The sequence below is a fragment of the Leptosomus discolor genome, chromosome 3 (assembly GCF_034619465.1).
Source record: "Leptosomus discolor isolate bLepDis1 chromosome 3, bLepDis1.hap2, whole genome shotgun sequence".
In the NCBI taxonomy this organism is placed as follows: domain Eukaryota; kingdom Metazoa; phylum Chordata; class Aves; order Leptosomiformes; family Leptosomidae; genus Leptosomus; species Leptosomus discolor.
The window spans coordinates 5716768-5744081 of record NC_141393.1 but is presented as its reverse complement, the minus strand read 5'-3'; the positions used below and the strand labels follow the sequence as shown (position 1 = coordinate 5744081).

Below are 27314 nucleotides of genomic sequence, written 5' to 3'. Positions count from 1 at the left end.
GAAAGGGAAAGGGGAGGAAGAAAGATAGGGTTTGATTCTGCTCAGAGAAGCGAGCTTATGCCACCTTGAGCTGTATAAATGGAGACAGAAAAGGTGAGGATCTGCTCAAGCCCTTAGAGTGATCCAGCAGGACAATTCAGGTGAAAGAGGACTACTCTGGGCTGTCCTGGAAGATGCTCTGCATTACCTGAGTTGGAGCAGCATCCTGTGAATTGTAAACATACTTCTCATTCAAGGTTCACACTTTTCTATCTGTCTTGGTTTGAAAGACAGGTGTCTGCTGAGGAAGGCAGGAGCCTCCCTTGAAATGGAAAATGCAACCCCCTTCCCTCCAAATTATTATAATGTTGAAATTAAGGGGCCTTCAGGCAAAGATATGGGGAATAGGAATAACAGTTCTTTAATAACATATATATCTATATATATATCTATATATATATCTATATATCTATCTAAAACACAAGGCAGGGAAAAAAAAACCAACCCACTGGTTTACACTGACAGAGTCAGAAATACAACCTGACACCCTGTTAGGGTGGCAGTAGCAGTCCGATAAGATGCTGGCTGCAGTCCTCCTGAAGTGATGGGTGTAGTGCTGTTGAAGCAGCGATCAGGTAAAAGAGTCTGGTCTTCCTCCGAAGGTCCAGTGGTAGGTAGGTAGCTCTTGTCCTCTGGAACTCCAGTGGGGGGGAAAAACTCCTCTGGGAATCCAGTGGAAGAAGGCTGCTCGGGTGTTGGAGATCTCCGTTTTTATTTGGCATGGACTGCTTGGCTCCTTCCCCCCGGGCGGAGCATCTCACCATGGGATGGGGAGTCGTGAGGCAGTTCCTTGATGGGCCATGAACAGGAGATAGTCCAGGAGCGAGTTATCGATGGGTCAGGCGATAAGGCACTGTTGTGCCCAGTAACAGGAGATAGTCCAGAGGGGGGAGGCAGGGAGCACCGCCCCGCCTGGTCTCAACAGCTCCTGAAGATGGTAGAATACTTTTTTTGGGCACATTTTACACTGTAACCTAGGACACTATCTTACTCTCACCACTGGTCTTTGCCATGCTCCTGGTACTGGAAGTACTCGCTGGAGGGTCACCTAGAGCAGCTCTGCTCACTGCGTGCCCTGGTTTGGGGCGCGAGCAGCCCCTGGTCTCTGAGGGTGAAACGACAGCTCTGGTTTGCACAGGGAGCTCAGTCAACATGCGCCTTTTCCAAGTGCACAGGGCTTGGAGACTGGAAATATTTGGTTTGTCCCTCTAGAAAAGCAACTGGTGCAGACTTTCTCTCTAAATGAGGTTTCATAATACTAATGGTTGGTGGGCTCTGGAGATGTAATTTTTTTCTGAATGATTGCTGAACAGACCTAGAGAGAAAACTGTGGGGAGGAGGACCTTCGATCGATATTTCCAAAGTAAATGCAGTGCTGGAGTCAAAATGCTTCAAGCAAACGCTTTCACTCCAGCTCCTCAAATTCCCATCACACAGTTCTCAAAGACGACCCTGTCTGCTCAGTGATTAATGGCTCCTCTCTGTAATTGCCTTGGGTGGAGTCTGTCTGAGTTTAAAATGCTCCTACTGTGGGAATTATCACGTTGGTACTTTCCCTGATTTATGAACGGAGATGGGTACAAAAAGAAGTCCAAACTTTCTCTTTCAGACCACAGCTGCCTCGCAGGGCTCCTGTGCAGCAGGGCCTCACCCTGGCCCTCACCAGCCCTGCCCTGGGCACAGCGAGAGGCTGCTGCATCCTTGTCCTCAGTGTCCTCTCACTCTGTGTTGGACAGACACTTGCTTTCTGAAGTTTTGCAGGTCGTGGGTGGCAACAAGACTCCCCACCCTTTCATGAATTCCTGGGAACTGCAGTTTTTCCCAGGTTTCTCTGTGGCAAGGGGACTAGCCCACGCCAGGTCTACACACCCCAGGAGAGCTTTGGAAGTACAAGGTGAACTTATGAACGGTCGCCAGCGTCTCGGCACCTTTTGGAAGCATAGTTTGAGATTTCCACTCAAAGACACTTCTGACTACCTGGGATAATGTGATCTTGAACAGAACAAAGAACAGAGGGTTGTATTTTCCAGGGGAAATTCTGGGGAAAAAAATCAGTTTAGCCAGGGTTATGAATGGTTGGGCTGGGAGAGTATCAGAGCACTCGCGTACCAGCACTCTTGTCCGTGTTGAGCTTTATCCAGGGTGAGAGAAGTAAATAGGTCTGTGGCTGCGAGGACACCTAAATTAGCTGAATTGTATTTTGAGGTTGCGTTGAAGTCGCTATCGTGGTTGGAGGTGTATGGGGAGCAGGGCCCTCCTTGCTGGGATGAGATAGGGCATGTTTTTCTGCCCCCGTGATTGAGAAGGGAGGCTGTGAAGAATGACAAGTTGTTGAGGGAACGTGTTGTAATTTCAAATCACCGCTCTGGGGCCTTAAACTTGATTATCATAGCAAGACAGAGCAGGCAGCAATTTTTTATGCAGGATTGTTTTTTGCAAGCTGCAATAATATTCTTGAAGTTTTTTTTTCTTTAGAATGATTGGAGATGCAGTCTTCTTTGGGATTTTACCATAATATCTTCACCAAGTTTGTAGCATTTCTCATGATTAATTTAGGTTAGATAAAAAGAGAGTTGGCTGCAGCACTACCAACATATTTCCATTAAGCACCCCTAGGTCTCCAGTCAATTCATAATGGGAAGTAATGCCATTATCCACATTTTACAGAAGGAGAAAGTGAGACACAGTTTGGTGAAAATCTTGTTAAAGATCACTTGGCAGAGGAGGAAATAGTCCAGTGGTCTAGCTACGACACTGATACATGTGTGTAAAGATCAAGAATATCAAAATGATAGACTAGTGTGAAGTAGTATTTCTGTGCTGAAATTCAAGGATCCATAGCAGTTAAAATCAGTCAAAGATCAGCTTTATTCATATAGTAACTGGAACAGACATAAAATTACAAGCAGGTTTTCAGAAATGTTGTCTGGGGGTGGTTACATGCTGTGATGATTGATGGATTGCATTCTTAATACTCCCTTTGGGTTTACTATAAGCTGCTCACACTTATTATAGATCTACTATATTTAATTTTGTTACCAAGTTAATTGTATTTTCCCTAAGAGCTCCAGCAGCCTGCTGCGTATTACTGTGTCTTTGCCAATGAACCGCTCCACTTATTGGCTAATAACTGACTGTAAGAATGTTCTTTATAAATGCAGTCTCCTTAAATGTTTCTGATAACATAGTCGGCAGAAGTATTCTTCTGTCTTCCCTTTCAGTTTGTCTTACTCTGAGTACAGCAATATTTTGAGTTACTTAAAGGTTTAGTGCCCCTTTGTCATATTTACTACCTGTATCTGAACTGTAAATATAAAAATTACTAGTTTGTGAAAGCCACTGTAATTGTTCCTAAATCTCCCTCAGTGCAAGTGAATCTTGAAACAAAGGTTAGAAAGATTGGTTTTGTGGAACTGCGCCATGTAGCTAGGGAATAAGTGTGAGACTTCTTTAGTATTTTTTACTAGTATCTTTAAACCTCTATTAGAATTTCAGTAAATTTTTTTTTTTGACATTTCAAAATATCTGAGCATATTATTCACAACTTCAATGCAGTATGTATACCAGTGCAGTATTTATACCAAGCACTCCTGATACAGGAACAACAAACAGTATGTATGCTGTGACTGACTAGTTCGATAACGTGAGGTACCTACAACATAGCGAGGAGCGCACAGTTGCTGGTAAGAAGAGCATATTGGGGTCCCATTTGAGGTGTCCAGTCCGTTTGCCTCAAGTACCTCATTCAACTATGGCTAATGTTTTCCCTATAAGTTTGTTTTCTTGTGCTAGTAGGAATTTTGATGCTGATTGCAGAGAGACTCACAAACTCCCTCCATGCACTTCGCTATAATATAGCTCTTTCCTTTCTTATTACTCACGTTTTCCACCATTGCCCAAACAGTGCTGGGATGTTTTCTTTTGTTTATACGCTAAATTCTGTAACTCTGCACAGCCTCTGTGGTGAATTTCATTTGGCAGAGTCACTGTTGGAGAAGCAAGAGGAGCAAGAAACTCATGCCGGCCACTCTCTACGTGGAATTACTTTTCCTTGCTCTTAAAAGAAGTAGTTGTCATTTTTATGTCGATCCACAATTTCTAGAAAAAGTCTTTTAGTTCAGATCAGAAACACACCAAAGTCAGGGTCCAGTAAACATTTACTTCTTTGTGTATTAGAGCTCCAAGAGAAGAGACTAGCCGAGAGTCATATCACTGTGCTGGTGGTCAGGATGCTCTGCTTTGGACATGGGAGATGGAAGTCTAAGTCCCCGCACCACGTCAGGCAGATGATTTCCATGTCGAGCCGAATAAACTAGCCTGTTGCCTGCTCTTGGTATGGAGGTCATTCTCGTTTGGGAGCAACAGGTTAGTCCCAGGCAGGGAAAGGTCATGTCCTAATATCCTACACATATTGTGGTTATCTTTGACCAGATCAGTTGCTTAATTCCTTTAATTCAACCCATTTTTTTCTCTTTTCCATTCTGACCAGTGGAGGTCCTTTGATTTATTCATACATGAAGTGTACTGCAAAGGCATTAAGGGAAGGTTGCTGAGATCACGGATGCAGCCATATGACGTTGGGCTAATCAGGGTGGGCAAAGCACTGAACTAGTGCGTCCGTTCTTCTTCCGAGACCCAAGCTTGCTCAGTCTCTGCACAGCGTCGCACCATACATCTGGTTTCTGAGCACCCCATCTCTCAGCATCAGCTCTCCCTATACTCTGTGTAGTGACCCCCAGAGCTCTGCACCATAAAGAGGAATTTGTGTGGTGGTAGCACAGCTAGGAGTGAGGTACTGAGGAGCCTTTGAGGATCCAGCCCCCCACACTCAGTCCAGGGAGCTGCTGGAGCAGAGGCAAGACTCCCTGGCTGGTTGTAGCAAAGAAAATTGCCTGCTTGTGTCACAGCTGTCTGGGTGCATTTTTTGGCAGGCTCCTGTGATCATCCCTCTTCTCGTCATGCCATCTTTCAGGGAAGAAGCACAGCCTTACATCCGTGCCTTGCTGTCTGTGTAACCTGACACAGACAAAACAGAGAGCAGCTCCTGCTTGCAGTATGACAAGAAAGCTTGATCGCTCGGACAAAATCAGCATTAAAATGGAGCTCAAAGGCCCCTTCTCCTCCGCTTGTGCAGAAGTGCTGTCTTCACCAGGGCCGCGGCTGTCTAGTAGTTGAGGCTGCTGTGCCTTTGGCTGTTGGTTTTGATCACCTTCTGCTGCCATTCATCTACCGCTCGCGGGGCACATCCTGTGGCCAGCAGACTGGAACTGACAGTCTCTGGCTGCTGGTGTTAATGCTGCTTCATGGATCGGCTGCTAGGAGCCTCGGTGCTGGTTGGCACAAGCAAATTTCTTCTTGGGCAATACCAAGTGTCAGCTAGACAAGGATCCTCGCTGGAGCTGACCTGGAGATCCAATGATCCCCCCAGCCTTCACATCTCCTGTTTTGCTGTCCAGGCTGCTGGAGTGGGTACCTTACTCCTTGCAGATCTGAAATGAAAACCTATAATGAACGTGAATCATGCTCTGCCCACGCCACTGGCAATCTCTGCCTTCTAGCAGTCCAAACTAAACACTTCTGAACATAGTCGGGTGGAGTATGTTGCTTTATTGTAGGTTTGAGCTGTGAATGGGGGCTTCACAACTGGCGGCATATCTCTTGAAGAGGCTCTTCAGAAAAAGTATTGGACATATTTATAGAGGAAATGTGGATTTTGTTTTAATTTTTTTTTTTACAGGTAGCTATCAATGGTGCTTTGTACTTGTATCACTGTAACATATTAGGGATCAGGTTGAAGGAAGTATTTGCCTACAAGGAAAGCTGATTAACCTTTGTGCCATGCTTCAGACCATTTAAAAGGATACGCAGACCTACAAGCTACTTACAAAGGAGAATACACTTTTAAAGGAGTTTATAAACTGAGGATTTATATAAAGATTTTTTTTTTTCCCATGGTGAGAGTAATTGTCTATTTGGACACGTTACTTTGGTATCTCCATCAGGAGAAATCTCAGGAAGACAGGGTATCATCCTAAGAACATGCATGAGCTCTGGCAGCCTCTGAGGCTGATGGTGGAAATGGCTGGGGGAAGTTTTCTGGCCTTTGCCGTGCACCATAAATGTGTCTTGGTCTTACAGCTGAGGAAGCCTGAGGCAATAGGAGTTGAAATTTGGCCTAAAGTCACATTGGCAGCCAGATGGTTCCCCTGAGTCACAAGTCATGGAAATTATTGCGTTGCCTTCAGGGATTTTTGTTCGGAAATTTTGTTTCATCTTACTTCAAGTGCCTATTAGGATATAGAATTATAGAATAGAACGGTTTGAGTTGGAAGGACCTTAAGGACCATCTATTCCAACCCCCTGCCATGGGCAGGGACACCTCCCACCAGACCAGGTTGCTCCCAGCCCCATCCAACCTGGCCTTGAGCACTGCCAGGGAGGGGGCAGCCACAGCTGCTCTGGGCAGCCTGTGCCAGGGCCTCACCACCCTCACAGGGAAGAATTTCTTCCTAACATCTAATCTCAATCTCCCCACTTTAATTTTGAAACTGTTACCTCTCATCCTGTTACCACACCCCTGATGAAGAGTCCCTCCCCACCTTTCCTGCAGCCCCCTTTCAGCACTGGAAGCCACTGTAAGGTCTCCCTGGAGCCTTCTCTTCTCCAGGCTGAACAGCCTCAACTCTCTCAGCCCGTCCTCACAGGGGAGCTGCTCCAGCCCCCTGAGCATTTTCATGACCCTTCTCGGGACCTGCTTGAGCAGGTCTGTGTCTTGTGCTGGTGCCCCCAGAGCTGGAGGCAGCCCTGAAGGGGGCGTCTCACCAGAGTGGAGCAGAGGGAGAGAATCCCCTCCCTCAACCTGCTGGCCAAACTGCTCTGGATGCAGCCCAGGAGGTGACTGGCTTTCTGGGCTGCGAGCGCGCAGTGCTGGGTCATGTTCAGGCTTTCACCCACCAGCACCCCCAGGTCCTTCTCCCCAGGGCTGTTCTTGACTCACTCATCCCCCAGCCTGTATTTGTGCTTGGGATTGCCCTGAGCCAGGTGCAGGACCTTGCACTTGGCCTTGTTGAACTTCATGAGGTTTGCATGGGCACAGCTCTCCAGCCTGTCCAGGTCCCTCTGGATGGCCTCCTTCCCTCCAGCGTGTCGACTGCACCACACAACTCAGTGTCATCAGCGAACTGGCTGAGGGTGCACTCAATCCTCCTGTCCATGTCACTGACAAAGATGTTAAACAACATCAGTCCCAATACCAACCCTTGAGGAACACCACTTGTCACTGTTCTCCACTTGGACGTTGAGCTGTTGACCACGACCCTCTGAGTGACCATATGATCCTAAAAGGTAGGCATCCATCTGTTAAGGCTGTCATCAATGCTCCTTCTCTTCAGGGTGGTAAAAATTCAAATCAAGTGCAAATGCTAAATAAAGGCTCTTAAGATGCCAATGAGGTGGTAAAATGACATTGGACAGTAGTAAATATTGAGGAATATATTGTTACAAAACATGCACAAGCAGCAGCTCTAGGTTAGCTGCTACTATCCAGAAAAGAGATGTCCAAACTGTGGCAACACCTTTGAAAACGTTTCCAGATTCAGCAGTGGCCGAAAAGGAAAACAGAATGGGAGGGATTATTAGGTAGGAATAAATAAAAAACCCAGAAGCTGTCACTTGTTTTTTTTTCTGCAGATCCACAGTGTGTCTGCAGTTACACTGAGTCCAGTGCTGCTCCCCCATCTCAAAAAGGACAAGCAGAACTAGAGAAAGACACAGCGAAGGACGTCAGAGATGGCCAAAGATATGGAACCACTTCTGTACGTGGAAAAGTGAAATAAGTAAGACCCCTTAGCCTGGAATAGAGGTTAACAGGGAGAGAATATGATGGAGTTTTGTAAAAGCAGCAGTAGCATGGAAAAGATTTAAGGGCGCTGTTAAAAATTATTTCTCATAATAAAGAGACTAAGGGGCACAAATAAGCGGTCAAGTGGGAGGTTTTAAAGTAACCCAATTTCCTTTCACATTATGCATTTTAATATGAGGAACTTGTTGTTTTAAGACATTGTTTATAGAAAAGCCTACAGACATTCAGAAAAATCAGGGAAGAAAAGTCCTTTCAGATGCAGCTTAGCAATCACATGGGAGAATGTCAGGCTACGTGTCTGAGGCATTTGGACTAGGGTGGGATGAAGCACCCTCTGGAACTGGTTATCTTTCTCCATTGATTGCAGCAGGAACGTAAAGGTTCAGTTTAGGCTAGATGTGTACGTTTTGGATACCTAAAGGAAGGTGTGATAATTCTCACCCTTTCTGACAAGTTCTCCTTGGAACTGACTTGCACAAGACTTGTAGGAAGATAAATTCTTTCAGGTACAAGGCGATAAGCCCAACTTGTGATCCAGTCAGCAAAAAGCTGGATTCTCTGGCTCAATGCTGGAAAAGCACAGGAACAGCAGTCGGTGTCCTGAAAAGATAAGAAGCAGATCCAGAAAGGACCAGAGCAAGACGAGGTGTCTCAGAGTGGAGAAGGGGCAGGGGGACAAACGGTTCAGACCTTTGGTACACAACTTGTATTGATCATTGTTTACACTGAAAGGGAATTAAAAGTGCTGAAAGCCATGAGTGTTCTCTCAGCTGTGGTAATAATTCTGTGTATTACAGATTCAACTGGATTTGTTTCGATGGCTTTGTAATCTCTTAAATCGCATTTTGAGGCTACTTTCTGGAGTTGTTGTGTGTATTTCTGGTTTGTTTTTTTTGGTGGATTTTTTTAACACAGCCGTGATGTATCTCTGTCTGTAGCACATCATTCTGCCTCTGGTTTTCCTCCTGCATCTCACCAAGCAATGCTGTTGCGGAGCAAATGCTTTCTCAGGTGAACAGGACACTACATGCACTAAGCAGCGAGCTGCAGTTCTGTTAGGGAGATTGAGACTTGGTCTAAGAAAGCAAAACTTTTGTCAGTGTTTCATGGCCAAGCGTGCCAACGGCAAAGACATCAAAGCAGGAGGAGGAATGATGGGCAAGTTTCTTATCCCATGCTTTTCCCACGGGGTTAGTGATTATCAGTCACTCATTTTGTGAGGTCCACTCAAACACCCACTGGGCCCGATTTGTGGGCGTCTTAATCTCTCCAAGCTACAACTGAAGCTATTGGGAGCTGTGCTTTGAACATATAAAGTGCTAAACCACAGTTAAATATCTGGAAAATTGGTGCCTTTGTCTTTGCACCTACTTCCCTGTGTGTAAAACGGGGGCAGCGAGGCCTTTCGACGTTAGCAGCGTGTTGTGAAAATGAAGCCAAAAAAGTGACTCTTGCACTTTGCAAAACTCCCAGTTTCTCCTGTGCTGAGTGTCCCAGAAAAGTCCCACAGGGAATTATTCACGCTCTATTCGGTGCAGAGGTTTGGTGCTGTGCAGAAAATAGGGGCTCAGCTCTCACACAGACTAGTGAGTGTGGAAAAATAGTGACTCGGTGTCTCGTCCCCACTGTGTCAGCACCTCCAGGAGGTAAGAGACTTGCAGGAAAAATAATATGCAGTCATTCCATGGAATATGGGCTTGAATTCAGGGGGATAAGTAAAAGCTAGCTTTGAGGTTGTGCTACTTAAAAAGTGAGATGTGAGAGGGGGATGTGTGTGGTGAGAAGAATTGGGGCGGCTCTGTGTCCAAGGCAATGGGTAAGGAGAGGATGAGGAGAAAGAGCCGTCCTTTGAACTAGGCATAAAAAATATAGCTGTCAGAAGTGGGGCAGCTGTACAGGGAAGGGGGCTTGCCAGATCCATTTCATAACAGCCAGTTTGGGTATGGGGCACGATTTCAACTGGTGGTTAAAACCCATCCAGCACAGCCCTGACAGCACAGACAACCTTTAGCCTGGTGTTTCTAAACTTTTCAGTGCTCGACTTTGTAACCTTAACATTAATGGTTTCTGTTTTCAAGGTAATAAATTGAGAGGTGGCAACAGGAGTTTCAGATACACATGACATCTCCTTGAAATGGAAACGTTTGATTTATACCACAATCAAATAGCTAGCAGGGAGGTAATTTATTACAAACAAAGGAAAATGACTGGAAGGCCTTATTCTTCACACCAAATGATAGGAAACGGTTATTACTGCTCTAAATTTCAATAGTGTAACAGTCACAGCCCTGGGATTAGTAGATTTATTTCTTTTAGAGATTACACTAGCAAATGTGTCAGTTCCATGTTACACTTCAAACAGAAACCCAGCACCGCCCTGGCTGTGACAGTAGAAGGTTTCCTGCCCTGCAGCATGACTTCTGCCAAATACAATTCGGCTATCATACAAAATAAACCAAAACAAACAAACAATAAATAAAATAAAATACCTTTCTACAAAGCCAGTGCACTGTGTAGCTCTTTCAAGTCGATCTCAGTGCCACATCAAATGTCCATTTTGTCACTGAAAACTGGTGCTGCCAGCAGTGTTTGATATGACTTGAGAGTTTCTTCTTTTTGAGCAAAGAAAAATACTGGGTTCTCATAAAGATGAAGATTCAAATAGTGCAAGAGGGAGCAGCAGAAAACTAATCTCCACCAGACACTGAAAACATTGTTCATGGCATGTTGCAGTGCTTTGGAAAACAGAAAAAAGTACTACAATTTAAAAAGACTATATTTAGCTAGAAATATTAACAGCTGGTTCTGTTCCTGATGAAAGATTTAATAATTTATGTGTTGAATAGCAAATAGTTTTGATGTTATCTGGGTCAGTATTTCAATATGACAGCTTGTTCTGGCTGCAGAGTGTGTTGGTCTGTGCTGATATTTGACAAGCCCCGTCAGACACACAAGCCAAACTCTGAACATGTAAGCACCAAACACTGTACTTAAATGACTTCCATGCAATATGTGGGATTGTTAAAGGAAGAACCATATTGCCATTTTCCTTCTGGCCCTATAGGTCACATCCGATTCTCTCTTGCACAACAAAACTGAAGTAACTAGAATTGGCATGGGGTACTGTGGTAAAGAGGGAGAAAGGAAAGGATTTTTTAATAGCACAGCGTCTAGCACTGAGTCCCTGGGTTGGGTGGACTCTGTTGTGGGAGCCTTTTTAGGTACAGAGTGGCTACAGGGAGAGCTGATTGTCCAACGCGTGAGGAAGACGGCTGCAATGGTTCTTGAGATGCTGCTTTAGGTGCAGCTTTCAATGGTTTTATGACCTCTGAGGCTCTTGAGAATAGGAGTAATCGCTGGCACGCTAGTGTCTGGAGATGCATACCTGGTCCAGCTGTCTGGAAGAGACATCCCTGCCTGTGCTTAGTCGTAACAGGCAATGTACTTCATTTTCTACCTGATTTTAAACAAATGTGTGGCATTTAAGAAACACGGGATAAGAGGCTTTATTATAAATAAGAATATCAGACTGAAAGGATTGCCCAGTGCTTGTTAGCAGTCAGGAGAGCTCTTTAAATACAATGTCAAGGTGAAGGGGAGAATGAGATGTGCACACTGGGATCCTGCCTCTAATGGCTGAAGTACTAAAATGAAACAAGCAGCAGGCTAGGTGGTCTTGAAGGAAGAGATGTCATGATAACACGTGAATTTTTGAATGCTTATGGAAGCAGGAAAAAATACCAGCAGAAAAGTTTGGGCAGCAGGGCGTGTCTCTAGGGACACAAAAATAAATCTCCAAATAGCAGATCTCAAGCAGACAGTTCAGAGGCAGCCATAAAACATGCAGTGCCATCTGGGAGCAACCTGGATTTAATTAGAAGACTGTTTGCAAAAGAGGTCTGCTGCACTTCCCAAGCTTTCTCCTTGGACACAGTGATAGATCTCCAAACACCAGAACCAGGTTAGGCGTCGGAAAAAAGAGCACTTGAACAGCTTCGCCTGTGGTACAAAGTCATGGCTGAAAAATTGCACCAGTAGAGGGAGCGGGACACCAGATTTCTTTTTCCTATATGTGTATCTAGTCCAAGGAGTTTGCGGAGAGAAACCAGATGTTAAAAAACAGACTTCACCCACGGATCCTTTAGAGAAAGTGTTAGTGAATGTAAGTTTTCTCCCTTGCTATGAAGCATCTGCAAAGTCAGAAAACCAAAGTCTCCAAATGTGGATTGCTCACAAAAGCTCACAAACTTTTTAGGGTACTGTCCAGACCCTTCCAGTTTTGTTTTTAATGTCCTGTCATAAGAGATCCCAGATCTCCCAGAAACAGGACTGAATAGTCCAGGTAATGGGACTGCAACATGTGATGAGACCTGGAGAAGGAGGCTGGGTCAAGTTCATTGTGTTCTTTGGGGGAAGGTGGCTGAGCTCCTTTGGTAGGCTCTCTGGGTGTGATGCAGTGCTGCTGCAGGGACTACATGTGCAGCATCAGCAGCAGATCACAAGTCCTACGCATCCACTTGTGGGGCAGAAGGGAGTTCGCAGTGCTGGGCTACAAACGTGGCAGGTACGAGCCCAAAGAGGAGGGTGAGCGGAGCTCCAGCCACATCTGTCACACGATAAAGGTGCAAAACCATAACAAACCTGACTGGAGGAAATCCAGGGAATCTGAATTCACGAGGTCTTTCTGGAGAGGGGTCAGGGATGTCAGCGCTGCTTGGTGATATGACAAAGTCAGCATGCTGAGGCTGGGCAGTGAAGACCAATTGCAATCTGCTTGACTTAGCCCAGCATGGTAAACAGATGGAAAGAAAAGGATAAAAACCAACCTCACCTTCACAGGCAGTTCGCGCCATAAAAACCTCGTTCCCAACAGCAAAAAGGCTCAGCTTGCAGTAGTGCTCCTCCAAAGGGTGATGTACCCAGCCTCCTGAGGCTAGCAGGGAAAGTAGAGCACAGCTAAAGGTACTGTCCCAAGCCTGGGGGGGCCTTGCTTTCTCCACAGAATTTGTCTTTCTGACTGGTCAGCATGTTTTCAGGTGAGATATGCACACTCACACACGCATGCACGCACACTTACTCAGCTAATCTGACTGCTCGCTGTTGGCCTCTGTTGAGTTGGGCTGCCCTATACCCTCCCAGGTGCAAATCAGATAATTCAGAGCACGCAGTCAGCACATTCGTCAGCCTGCTCTTCTGCCTCCTGGAAGCATATGTGACTCTGATTGAAACTTCCTTGCCTTTAGAAGCAAAGGAATGACTTTTTTTTTCCCCAAGTCACGCAGTTATTTAGTGGTGACACTGAGGGCTTGATTCGCACAAAACTTCAGAGCCGTTTGGGATGTGCTGTGAAACACTTTGTGGCCTCCAGCTGCCAGTGCAGAAACATGCTGTCTCCTTAGATCCTCTGTTATATCTGCCAGTGCTCTGCAGTTTTCTCAGGTGCCCCACGGCACCTCGAATGACACCAGATGTTGTTGATATTCAGGTCAACGAACTGAGCCCTGACTCACCTTAAGAAGTGGAGAGGATTCACATTAGGAAGCCTTCTGGAGTGAAAGTGCAACCTGTGTGATGGGAGATGGCACAAAGGGCGCTTGGCAAGTAGCTGCAAGCTCTTCTCTTGAGAGCTGGGACTGGAGAGTCCTAGGGACACACACTGCTGTATCATCCAGCCGCTCATCCCTGAGCAGGAGATGATCAGTAAGGCTGCTCCTCTCTTTAGGCACTAGGTAGAGATTCAGTCTAGGACGTCAGAAAGAGCTGAACCTCCATCCCTCTATGACATACTGATCTGAAGGACCTGTGAAGGCCAGGGGACGGGACTAATTTTATTGCTGGGGTTAAATCACATTGCTTGTTTTAATCTCTGTACTTTTGGGAGAGAGTCTGGAGAGGAGATCGCTTTTTCCAACAGCACAAGATATGTCAAAAGGAAGGAGGTAGAGGATGAGATCTTTTGTTTTGGCTTAACTGGCCAGAGCATGGAGCAGCCTAAAAGAATTGATTTGATGTAGGCAGGGAGAAGAGTGGGAAGGAAAATCTGAGGATAGACTGGACGGCTGCTGCTCAGGTAATACCTCATGTATCACTGGGAGTTTTAAGGGGTTATAGAACTGACCTGATGACACCAAAATCTTTACAGTGGTGTCAGATGATCAGGCCTCATTCCATCAGCATATTTTCTGTGTACAGAGAGAGCAAATCTCTGCCACCAGGAGGTAGTAGAGATTTTTGAGTTTTTCATGCCACTTTTCATGAACTTTTATCTCTTCAAAACACCATCTGGGGAACTTCATAGGTGCAGATGTTTTGAAAGAGCCAGGACTTTATTATCCGCAAGAAAGCTGCTTTGTAAAACTGCCCAGTGTTGCAGATTTTTTGTGCAAGTTACGCCGAGTATTGCTTGTTGTGGGTCCTGCTGTGCCTCCTGCTGATGTCAAAAGCAATTGAAAAACTGGCATAGACAATCTCAGGGCAGAGGAGATTTCTGACACTGCATCATGAGCTCAGTATTCTCCTGACCGCCAGCCATCCACACACTTCCATGTCAGTGCATCAGCCTGTTCACTTTCGAATGACACCAGCCTCCAAATCCAGGAACAGGGAAAAGCACACAAAATCTTACCAGATGCTCAGGAAATCAGTGTGGGTCTCATCACAGCTGAGTCCTGAGTCACAGTGTAGAACTTTAATTCCTCTGTGCCTCTTGAATGCTGAAGACTGTTCAGAGATCAAATCCTGGTTTGGTCAGGAAGGGCAGGTGTTAGCAGAAAAGTGGTTCCTTGGAAATACCATCATAGTTTTATTCCAAAAAAGTACCTTGTTTTCTCTACAAGTAATGATTTCCTTTCCCTATCCCTACCACTGCAGTCAGACTGGAATCTGAAAGTCCAGCCAGACTTTGTCCACCCTGATTCTCACTGTTCCCAAGAGAGATCTTCTGCTGATATACATGGTCAGAGATCTACTGAAAGCAGCGTAAGAACCTAGTTGCAGCCATTCATCAATCTCAGACCTTGCTGAAGAAGTGGGAGTTAAAAAAGTAGATCAATGGGTATAAACCAGGCTATCAGCTGAACACTAGCCATCAAAGGAGGAAGTAAAAACATGTCTCAGACCATCCTCAGTGATGTTGAACACAGGAGCCATGTGCTATTTGCATTTGTATGGAGTTTTATAACTGTTATTATATTTTTTTTTTGTCATTGAGACTGAGCAGAGGCGCCTTGGATGACCCTTAGGGAGAAAATACCTGCAACAACCAGTCGCAATTTGGACTGAGACTCTTCTCGGCCTGTTTCCCCTCTGTTTGAAACAGGTGTCAATAAATTGGCAGTGCCAGTGCTAAATAAATATTTCCAGGAAATGTTTGAGAGCGTGGGCTCAGAGGAATGACTACCTCCTTTTGTTGTTTGGAAACAAAAATGGTGAGAGGCCTGAAAGTGCCTTTCTTGCTAGCTTTAGTTAGAATAAATGCACAGAGCCGGGGGCTTGCATTTATATACATCTTGGGGGCAAATGCTGGCTACCTCTCTGTCTCCTAGTGCTGAAGTGGATCACAGCGTGGACGTGTTCATCCAGATTGCTCTGTAGCACGGGGAGTGTTTGAAGCTGCGCTGCTGACTGGACTATGGGTGCACGGTAACAAAAAATGTGCATAAGCCATTCCTTCAGGCACTGCCCGTGTTACGGGTGTGTTCAGCCCTGGCCATGCCTCCTCTCAGACCCTGTCCTGCTGCAGGCTCGGGGTGCAGGTGAGCTTTAAAGGCCAGGACTAAGCTGTTCCCCTTCCAGGAGTGAAAACCACTGCCTGGTTTGGGATCAGGAAGGGTTTTTTTCTTTCTGCCCCGGATTGTCACTGTTCCGGTGTCTGCATGGACACATCTTGCTTGACAGCCTCCTCCTTTTTCAAAATTTCTGTTTCTTTCCTTTCCTGCTAATTCCCATTTCTCTTCCTTGTTCTTCAACAGTCCTTTTGTTATTTTCCTGGCAGCTTTCTCTTCCATCCCTAATACCGTCTTTGTGTCTTAGTTTCAGAAAGAATTGATTGTTTCTTGTTCTGCCTCCCTTCAATGAAATCAGCTGGCACTAGAAAAGCTGGCTAGCTCATTGCCAAATCAAAACTTTTTAATATCTGGTGATGCTCTGAAATAGTTTGGAACTGGACTTGAAATTTTGTTCCAAGCTGGAATTTCCCCAGGTTTCAAACAGAGGGGAAAAGCTCTTAAAACCAAGCTGCCAGCTTCAGGCGTCTTCACATCAAATGGTTTCATATTGTCAACGAGTCCTTTCTGACCTTGATGTCAACGGAGAGACTTGTCCATCCTTCACCCCTGGGGTGTGTGAGGCAGAGTGCGCAGGAACAGGCTACGCCCCAGTGACTTTCATGGGTACCACTTGAGATGACAATTAGAGGAACTTTGAATGCTATAGACTTTCTTTTCCCTATCTATGGGGTGCAGCTTCTTCATGTTTATGCTAGTTTTATACCAGCATGACTTGTCTGAGAGGAGAACTGGGCCCATGACACGCAAAATGATTTTCTCTAAATGGCATGAGAGAACTCCAGTTTGCCATGACTGTTTAAAGATTCTTGCTAAGTTGCAGTCCAAGCCAAAATGACGCATTCTTGATAAAAACAAAAATAGTATATTGGAATGAAAACAGTTAATTTGGAATGGTCAATTCGTAGTTAATTTTTCACTTAAAAGAGTCGCTTGGCATTAAACATTCCTCACTGTGGCAGGTTTTATTTTCTTTTTTCATATGTTCGCAGTCATAGGTAAGCCACATTCAGAAAGTAACAGGCACTGACAGACCAAAGCTGCCTGTGTTTTTTATAGCTCATTCCTGGTAACAGCTTAGGTCAGAACCTCCTCAAAGAGATGAGATGGCAGGATTGGCAGTAACCTCTGCTCGCAAAGAGAAATTGCCCATTTCTCTCACCTCAAGTGGACTGGGGAGGTACGTGGAGGAGGATGTAGTGAAGGAGAAGGAGAGGGAGCCGGCATGGGAAATAGGAGAACTGAGTTGTATTCCTCAAAGCCTGTGGTGGATCTGCTTTAGGATCTCAGGCAACCACTTCCACTCTAAGCATTTTTACTACCACTTCTGCCCCGTGTCTTTCCCTAAATCCTTTGGGCCCTTTGTCCAACGTGAGGACCTACTGAGCTATCACTGTTGGGTCTTTAGGGTATCTTGCCACATAAATAAGGAACTGAAAAGCAGAAAGTTATGCCTCTTGTCTCATGGAGAAAAAAACGGAGCTGATGTGGTCAGAAAACAGGCAGGTGAGAAAAAGTCTGCTTCTTCAGGCTCTACTCACGTGAGGATACTTGCCGTTTCATGACAGCGTGATCCAGTGGGATTTGAAAGGCAGCTGTGAAATACACCCAGACTTTTGTTCCTTTCTATTTGAGGCTGTCTGGGAAAGCTGTGAGAGGCAAAGAAGACACTGGGACTGTCTGTTTGCAGAATCAGCAAGATGATCAGGAGACATTTACATTGTTCTCTCACTCGAGAGGTTATTTTTGCAGACATATGGCCTGGAGTTAAATATGTTTATTGAAAAACTGTGGCCAAATTCTGTGGCCGTTAATAGCGTAAGTCTCTTTCTTTCTCTAGAGAAAGATATCCATTTGTAAAGACTGGGGGAAATTCAACCTGTACAACAAGCTCCAGGATATACTGCTGCTTTTAAAGCTCTTTTCTGGATCAACCCTTAGATTTTAGTCATCGAGTGGTAAATACACAAATCTCTCTGCAAAATCACTTTAGCATATTTATGCAACTAGTGACTTTGATGAGCCTGTTAACTTGAAAAGATGAAACAAATAAGTTCCCATGTGCCCCTAATCGTGTAAGTGTCTTTTTCTTGGTAATAAATGGTAGTTCATAAATCTTACTCAGCTAGGCTTCCTCTGCGCTCCTTTAGCCGTAACTTGCAAAGAGCCTAATTGCAGAAAAAGCAATCTGCTTGTTTTTTTCTGAAAAGAAAAACTGTCAGCGTAGTAAGAATTCAGAAACAATACAAAGCTGCAGTTCATTATAAGCTTTCAAAGAGATAGAGGGTACCACTGCACATCTATTGCATAGAGCGATGTTGGAAGGGAACCATAGTCAGGAGCAATTTCAAGAATGGCTTTGCTTTTATTATCATCTAGTGATGTTTAAACATGCACAGCATGTCCTTGAAAGCCTAGGGATAAAAGGAAGAGAGGAGATGAAAAATTAAGCCAGAACTAAGGTGTTTGGAAAGAATTTGAAGCTTAGAGTTGTTTCTGGGCACATTACTTTAACCTTCAAATGAGCCAGTCATTTCTTTCTGTCTCTTCAAAGTAACACTTTTAAGTCCTGAAATTTGACTTTGAAGCTGAGATCAATGCTGGTAATGTTCTCATAACACCAACTCCCACTGGAGGTGAAATTGGGAAGGGGGGGACTTGTGGTTTATTCAGGGATTCCACATAACACACCAGGAAAGTGATTTTTGCATCAACTGTGTCTCCCTAACTAGGACAGAGAATTTTAATCTTGCAGAAGTGCTTAGAGCCTTACCAGCTCCTACTGACCCAGCACCTCTCAAAGCCAACTAATACATGCTCTAGCTCTCAGCCGCTTCGGTCTGTGAAAACCTGGAGGGGTGTGGGCTGCTTATAACACTCCACAAATCAGAAGTAAAAAGAATGTCTGTTGTCAGTCGGTGTAAATTCACCATGCAGGAGTCTGGGCTTTTGTTGGACAAATAATAATAAAAAAAAAATCTATACATTGAAAAACTTTAAAAGTCATTAATCTTGTTTCATAGCTAGCCTAGAAAGGGATGAAGAAGCTGTGAAATGAGACATGCCTCCGATTCCTGAATTATAGGTGGTTGATTTATCTCTGATTTGTATCTGCCCTTAGTATTATCTAGCAGCACAGCAAGACAGAAGAAATCAAGAGAGTATTTAGTATCTTAAGTGCATTTATTGTATTTGCATTCATACACCAGAAAACGTTGATCACTAACCAGCTAATAACTCCCCATGCAAAGCCACAGCAACAGCTATTTTTAATACATCTATTATTTGTTTGTGCTCGTCAAAGGCTGTTTTGTGCCATCAGCTTATTTAGCCAAGCACAGAAGAGAGAAGAACGAAACTGAACAGAGGAGGAAGCAAAGGATGTGAAATGTCTTGACCGGGTTCCCCATGCACCAGTCAAGGCAAATGGCCAGATCAAAAAGAAGTAGGTGAAGATAAGGTACGGCAGGGCCACAAAACAATGAAAGGGCTGGAAAAAAAAGTGAGTGGATTACTAGCTAGAAACTCATCTTGGAGGAAAAAAGGGCTGGTTACTAATGGGTTTTTCAGTCTAGCACAGAGAAGTGTAACAAGGACCAGTAGCAGGAAAAGGCAAGTGATTCAAACCCTGATTGTTACCAAAGAGAGAATTAGGCTTTGGAATGAGGTACAAAGCCAAACGCTGAATTTCTCACCTCTTTTTTCAAATGCAGGCAAGGATTTAGAGGACAGCCTGCGGATAGATCTAGGTTAGAGCAGGTGTACAACCTGCCTGGGTGGCAGAGGGCCCATACCCCTTCTCCTCCCTGCAGCCTGGGACAGCACCCGAGTGAGAGTCAGGGAGAGCCACGGGCTCTGGAGGGACACGGACAGCACCGAGCAGTGACACTTTCCCCGCTCAGAGTCCTCTGAGGCCAAATGTGGCCTCTGTCCTTTCTCTGAGACCTGTGGGCAGCCCCTGGGGGGACAGATGTGACAACCTGCAAGTCGGAGGTACCGTTTCAGGACACCTTCCTCACCCATGTCAAGCCTCCCAGCTACCAGGGCGTGGGGTAAGCGCCGACCGTCCCGCAAGCCGGAGTAACCCCCCTCAATTCCACAGACAACCGCGTCCCTTGGGCTGTCACCACACTGGGGAGGATTTGGGGGGGGGGGGGGGGGGTGGATTTGGAGGGGGGGGGATTTGGAGGGGGGGGGGGGGGAGGCGGGCTTAGCAGCAACAGGGTGACACCGAACCTGCCCCGCCGAGGGCACGGAGCCGGCCCTCACAGCCCCTTCCCACCTCAGCCGCTGTCCAGAGGGACCGGCCCGCCATCCCCACCCCCTCCCGCCTTTAAATAACCACTGAAGTGCCCCCCCCGCCCCCCCCCACCCCCCACTCCCCTCCTCCCCCTCACCGCCGCTTCCCGCCCGGGGCTGGGCGGGCGGTGTATGGGGGGGGGGGGGGGAGAGGCCGGGCTGGGCGCGGGCCGCCGCGCTGCGGAGCCCGTCCTGCACCAGGCGGCGGAGTCAGAGCGAGCGCCCCGGCAAGCTGCGGCGGCCGTGCCCGCACCGCCTTCCTCCTCCTCCTCCTCCTCCTCCTCCTCCTCCTCCTGCCAGCCAGCCCGGCTCGGCTCGGCTCGGCACGGCTCGGCTCCCCTCGGCGTCCCGCCCGGCCGCCCCGCGCGCGGCTCCCGCCCTCTATGGATGGGAAGGCAGCACCCAACGGCGTGGCCACCATCGAGGACAGGATCTTGCGGATCACGGGCTACTATGGATATTACCCGGGCTACTCCAGCCAGAAAAGTAAGGCGCCTTCCCGCCTCTCCCGGCCCTTGGCGGGGTGTGTGTGTGGGTGCGTGTGTGTGTGTGGCGGGGGGGGGAGGAGGTGGCGGCAGAGCCCTGAGGGTGCCCGTTGCCCCCCAAAATGCCCTCCTCACCCCTCGGGGGGTGCGTGTTATGGGGGGGGGGAGGCAGGGGCGGCTGCTTGCCCCGCTGTCCCCTGAGGAGGCGCGGCGAGGCCGGTGGCTCTGCGGGCGCGGGAGGGGCGGGGGGGCGGGTGGCCGGTGGAGGAGCGTGGCTGGAGATTTGGGGGGGGGGGGCGACGGCGTTTCGCCGCGTAACTTCAGCGCCCGCGGCCCTATCCTGCAGCCAGCGCTCAGGAGGGGTGCGGGGACCTTTCGCTGTCGTTTTGAGGTTTATTTTTTTTTTATTTCCACCCCCCCTTACCGCCCGTCTCCGCGGGGTGTGTGTGTGGGGGGGTGTGTGTGTGTTCGCTCACCCGGTGCTCCGCGCCGCACCGGGAAAGTTTCGGTCCCGGTGGGTCCCCCCGGGCGGCCGCTTCAGCGTGAAGCTCTTGGATTATTCATCTTCATCATAAAACTAATTAGATTTTTCCAGAAAAGTGGGGAGTTACCGAGGGGTTTTCCGCCGTGCCATTCTAATACGAGACACTTGTGGTTTAGAGGTTTGGTGTTGGGGTTGGGTTTTTTTGGCGGTTTTGTGGTTTGTGGGTTGTTTTTTTTTTTTTTTTTTTTGCCTTAAAAGCAGCTGAAATTAAAGCAGTTGGTCCTTGCAGAAATTCACTATTTTTGCTTTTGAAGTTTTTTAATTAGGAGCAGCGGGTTTCTAGCAGCTGGGGAGAGCCTTACTGGGTTTCTCTGAAATTGTGGCTGTCCCAGTGCTCTGTAGGGCTATTTAACGGGGAAAGTTAGGCTAATGAAAGAAATGATTCATTTTTACCACAGAGGAAATGGATGTGTTAGGGGTTTATTGTCTAATAATTGCTTTGCAGTTTGCAAAAGCTACAACATGCCACAGCTTAAAAAACAAAAGGGGAATGGAGGGAAAGGGGGGGGGGGGGGGGGCAAACCCCCCCACCTTAGTGAGGTGAGCACTAGGGAGCAGACTTTATTCTGCGTTTTTAAACTCCCCTTGGAATCAGAAGGTGCACTGCTTTCCAGAACAGGCAGCACGGTCCTCTCCAGCTCCAATACAGCAGTAAACCAAAACACATTAATGACCTGCTAATATCAGACAAACATGTCTGTGAGCTTTTTATGACAGAGGAAAGCCATGCATTGAAACCACTTTAAAAAAATTAAGTAAAAATAATTCCTTTGTGTAATGGTCAGCTGAAAAAGCAAACAGTCAAGCCCAGTGTTTTTATTGAGCTGGTATGGATAGCATGCTGACAGCATGGCAGGTGTTTTGGTGAGGTCAGTTGGTTTGTCTGTAGTCAGAGTAGTTGGGAAGAAGCTCAGAGCAATCTGGAGGACTCGCTTCACGAGAGTCTAGGGACTGTTTAAGTCTGAGCTAGGTGGGACCTGTGTCCCAAATACTGCAGTGGCTCCAGAGGATCTCTACTGTGTGATTACCAGAGAATGGTGAGGATACTGGCTTAATACTTTGTCATAAGTTTGCTTCAGTGGCAGAATGCAATTTTACAGTCTGCAGCAACACTCCCACTCTCTTATCAAAATGCAGACCTGAATTCAGTGTTGGCAATGCAAGTGGTTCTGCACGGGTGCAGCAGGGAGGCCAGGAGGGGACTGCCCGGACAAAGAAAAGCTTTCTTAGTCCAGGACCAGGTTCTGCAGATGCTACAAACTGCATCTGCTTAAAATGAGATAAAGCATGCCAGGAGAGGCCAAGGCTTTCAAAAGTGCTGACTCTTGGGATTTTATTGCAAATCTCCTAGCCTTTTGTAGCTTTGTTGTGGAGTGGGTGCTGAGGCAAAAAGAAGTGGTTAGTATCTCAGGTTTTGGTGTTTGAAGAAAAGAAGCAAAGCTTGTGGTCGTCATGCTTAAAGAGGAAAACTGGAAGTGCATAACCAAGAGGTATCCCAACACTCAAATACCCTCAGGTAAATGAAAAGCATGCACACCTTCTAAACTATGAATGCTTTTTAAAGCTGTCTCATAAGTTTTTGAACCATCGTCATAAATTTTGGAGCGCTTGAAGTTGGCGAATGACTATCTTATCCTTGTGGCTCTCTGTTTTGGATTTATAAAGTGCTTTGAATTGTTAGGATTTTCACAATGATATTCAGCCCCTACCTGGGTTAAAAAACAGGCATCCTTCAGGCATCTTGAACATATACAGCCGCTTGGCACTGAGGCAGTGAGAGTCACTCTTGGAGGTTCTGGCTTGGAGATCTTACTTGGTTCCTGTGTCTCGGCTAAAGTATCACCATTGAGTGGTGCTGCTTCAAAGTGCTTTTGAAAGTTCTTCTGCTAGCTAATTGTTCAGCTACAGCGCTGTCAAAATGTAAACACTCAAGGTGGGAAGTTCGTACAGCTAATTATTAATGTACTTGATATCTCAGCTTGTTTTGGTGAGGGTGTGATTTTTGTCACAGCTACCCAAGTACAGTTTCAGTGCAACTGAACGATGCCGGTGCCTTTTGCCGGAGAGCGGCGTGCTGGTGGCATGAAGTGTGCTCAAAATTTCAGGTAGGTTGCATCCCTGCCCTCCCCAGTGGCAGAGGAGCTGTCGTCCTGTCAGATGCCTGAACCTGTAGCATGTGCTGTCATCTGCTTACGCTGTCACCTTGCTTCTGTCTGGGTCTGAAGGGTAGCTGAGGATGAGCTGTTTGTTGTCCCCAGGGTGGCTTTATGCTGTCTGCTTCTTGGGTACCCCTTGGGTCTGGTCAGAGAACTGGCCGGGCACCAGATGGGGATGTTCTTTGGATGATGACAGCCTGCTGATGGTCACCACCTTCCTTGAGGCTCCTCTTTGTCCCCAGCCTGCTGTGCCCAGCTAGAGACAGGGGGATTTCTCTTGATGAGGAAAGGTGAAGGCAGGAGGTAGGTGGCTGCTGTTCTGCCCACTCTGGGGGGTCCTGAAAAATGGCAAAAAAAGCCCAAGGCTCTGTGAATTGAGCTGGTGATTTACATTCCTCCCTTAGTGGACTGGCATGTATTTCACGATTTAACAACAGAATCAGGCCTAAGCTTCTGTGTGTGAAGGCTGAGGACTGGTCACAAATGTTCATGAAATCTGTCAGAGATCTGTAGTGTTCAAGAGCTGTTATTACAAAGAACTGCAGTATTTTCTAGAGACTTTTGCTTCATCTTCTATATTTGTGTGCACTAACCTACTTCAGAATTGGGAGTGTGCATGTGATGATTCTTTTCTTAATTTTAAGTCTGTCACACTTACAATTTTATTTATCCTTAAAAAAGCTGTCAGAGAAGGAAAACACCTTTATTTCTCTGTAAGTCATCTGATTAAGGAGAAGCATATGTTTTGGTCTGGTATTTGCATCCATGTATATTGCAAAAAAAAAAAAAAAAAGTATCCTGCATAATGAAACACAAGAATTTGAGCAAGATATGATGGGTTCCCTCCTGTTCCTGAGATGAAAAGGGCCCTTCCTGATCCCAGCCATCCTATACCTTTGGATGCATGGCTTGATGCCTGAATTTAAAATGGACAGAGTATGTATGAGGTCTCTGGCTTCTGTAGGAAGGAAAAGGGGCTGTGTCTCTTCCAGTAAATTTCTTCAAAGTTACTCTGTAATTTCCCAGGACATGGTGCTGGTGTAGAACAGAAGCTCTGGTCTTTGACCTGGGGCTGCAGTTGGTGCTCCCATCTTCATGACCCCTTTGGCCTCATGTTTCAATGTGTTCATTTGCATTTGCTCTGGTCTGGCTTTTCCATCTACACGAACAGTGGCAAACACTGTTCCCTCTCCTGATCTTTGCCATAGTTTCTCATTCTTCTCTGGTAATACATTCATGTTTAGTGTCTCCAATCTTAAGAGTGGGTATGGTTTTTAGTTGTTGGTTTGTTGTGGTTTTTTTTTTTTTTTTCTTTTTTGACTCTCTCCAACTGCCACCCCATCTGCCTTTCATCTCAGTGCTGAAAGCTTTTTTACTTTCACACTACGAAGTTCCTCTCCTTCAAGTCTGTCCTAACACCTTTTCTGTGCCTTCCACTGAATTAAAACAGCTCCAGCCAAAAGTTTCTGGTCTCTAATCTTCATCAGCTACATCAAGTCCACCTCCAAGTCAAGCAGTTTCTGCCTGTGTAATATCTTTTTGATGGAGCTCTTTTCACTATCCACCAAGTTTTATGTCTTGTCCTGGCTCTCAGCATTGCAGATCTGCATTTCTGTAATGCTGTTTTCTCAGGCCCAGACAAGAACAACATAACTGTACTGAAAATGCAGTGGCTGCAATGTTCTCCTAGCTTTTCACATGGGCCATCACCTCCTCTTTTTCTTGCAGAGCTTCTCTTAATATGTAAAGCTTATTTCTACCCTTCTGGCATCTTTTACTCAGCTCTGGAGGGTTTGACTCCCACCGCAGCAGGCTGTGAATGCTAACCTGCAGCAGGCACTTGCTAGGCTTTTAAACATGGGTACTTTGTCCCATGCTGCTTTAAGCTCCCCTTCTTCTCTCCTTCAGACCTGCCTTGAAACCCCAGTGTTGTATAAGCTCCTAGAAGCAGAGTGGTCTCTCGTGTCTATGCAGCAGTGGGACCGTGGGCTGTGTTACTGGGCACACAGCGTGATACTGGGTGACCACCCCTGTGATGCAGCTGCGTGGCCAGACGTGCCTGCCAGGGAGCTGGAAAGCCCTTACAGCAGTGTGTGTCCTCAGCGGTGCTTGGCATCTGGGGAGAAATGCTGGACCTGTCCTTAACGTTAGCGCAGTCGCTGTAGAGAATAAGCTTTGTGTTTTCTTACTTCCCTAGAGCAGCTCGAGCGAGGTTTTGTGGTTTAATTTGGCGAGTTAAGCCTCAAGTCAGCAATGAACTTAAGCATCTGCTTAAGTCTGAACTTGCACTAAGCCACTGGGCTTTGACAATGTGTTTAAAGTTAAGTCCATGCTTAATTGCTTTGCTTAATAAGACTGGGATTACAGGCGGGCTGAGCCAGCATCAGTGGCTTGGCAATTCTGCTCTCTTGCTCTCTGAGCAGAGTAAAAGACTGTGGAGGGGAAATCTTAACTCTGAAACATTGGAGGGAATTTTCTTCGGGTTATTACAGCAGCTGTGCCAGCAGCTCTGCTGCAGTACGAATCACATGGCAAACCCAGATCATCTCCGTGCTTACTGAACACTCTGCCCTCCTGATGGCTTGTCACCTCCAGCGAGAAGAACAAAGTCTCAGTCTGTTTACTGGAGGCACCCAGCTGCTTCTCCAGCAGCTCGCAGAGTCCTCGGTTTCTCTGTGCAGAGCCCTGCGCAGTGGGAGAGGCTAGGAAAGGAGCAGTCGAGGAAAGGTGCTTTGAAATTTGGAGAGCAGATGAGGCTGGTTTCATCGAGCAGTGTTTGAGGGGGTCTGGGAGGAAGGCGTTGGTGTCTGAATCAGCCTCTGCGTGAGCTGAAGTCTTGGGGCTGCTGCCCCTCTTCCACCTGATGGCATTTGGGTTGCAAGGACTCCAGACGCATGCCTGGGCTGGAATAAGCTTTATTTCAAAGGTGTCCCTTCCCTGCTGGACAGGGATTTCCCATATGAGAGTTATTTCTGGCCATTGTTTTAGGGAGGGAGTGCTGCAGTGGGGGCTGGGTTGCAAACTGTAGATTTAACAATCTTTTTCCCCACCAGCTCTGGGGGCACAAGTGGATGTCACGGCATGGGGTGCAGTCCTGTTGTAGTTGCTTCTCCTTGAAGGCTTGTCTCTCTGTTAAGGCCAAAAAAAAAAAAAGTATGGCTGTGTATCAGCCCCAGTAGCAGTAACTTATGAAGTAATTTCTTTCAGCCAGACAGATTTTGTAAATACTCCTTTGCCCACTAATTTTGGCAAGACCAGGTATGTATTCTTTAATGGAGTAGGGCCAGGCTTTGTGTGGATTTCTGTTTGTTCTGGAAGAGACAGTATGGCAGCCTTGCACTTGTTGCTGGAGTGGGACCTCCCCTTCACCTGGGGACTCAAAGCATTTTAGAGGATGAGGGATCTGATTAGCTGGCAGGAGAGGAAACTGGTTCAGTCCTTGGCCTTTTGTCAGGGACTGATTTGGTCTCTTTGGGTCAAATACCTGGGGGGCTGAGCCGTGAAACTGCGGTACCGGAGTGTGCCATGGTGTCCAGGTGCAGCTCTGAACAACTGAGGGCAGCAGGGATGAATTTACGTCAGGAAGGACAACACTGGGACCGGGGCGATGGGGAGAGTACCCTTGCAAGAGAGGACTGACAGAGCTTGGCTACCACAGGCCAAGATGGAGACGTGGCTGCTGCTCCAAATACATCTTGGGAGGATGAACAGGGAAATGTAGGAAAGAAGAGTTATTTAAACTGAAATGGCATGTTGGCACACAGACAAATGGGTATGAGCAGGCCATGAATAAATTAAGGCTGGAAATTAGCAGAAGGCTGAAATTAATGGTCAAAATGTCTCTGCCAGTCTTATGTATCTAAATAAGAATTATTTCCCAAGCTTTAAAGATGCCTCATAAAGAGGTTTGCCAAGAGTTTGAGAAAAATTACTCCTATTTGGCAGGGGAAATTGAGACAGTAAGGTGGGGGGGAGGGATATTAATTTGCCTGAGATTGTGCAGAACAACCCATAATGTTTGATGGAGCGAACTCTTCCTCCAGTGGTGACTGCGCAGAAGGTCTTGTGCTGAACCTGGCCGGGTGCTAAGGTTGGTAGAGGTGGTCACAATGACTTGGTAGCTTTCTACACGTGCTCTCTGCCTGC

General features: G+C 46.5%; 1 protein-coding gene across 3 annotated transcripts in view; it reads left to right on the top strand.

Annotated features, from left to right (window-relative positions):
• LOC104352325 (solute carrier family 35 member F4) overlaps nucleotides 1–27314 on the top strand; it is a 228439-nt gene that overhangs the window by 81190 nt on the left and 119935 nt on the right. For 2 of the 3 annotated variants that reach the window (XM_086462670.1, XM_086462669.1), the window contains exon 1: nucleotides 20367–20469. The exons of the other annotated variant lie outside the window; for it this stretch is intronic. In XM_086462670.1, coding sequence (XP_086318796.1) covers nucleotides 20367–20469 — 103 coding nt within the window. Of the gene's footprint in view, nucleotides 1–20366; nucleotides 20470–27314 lie in introns of those variants that run through there. 3 annotated transcript variants of the gene reach the window in all.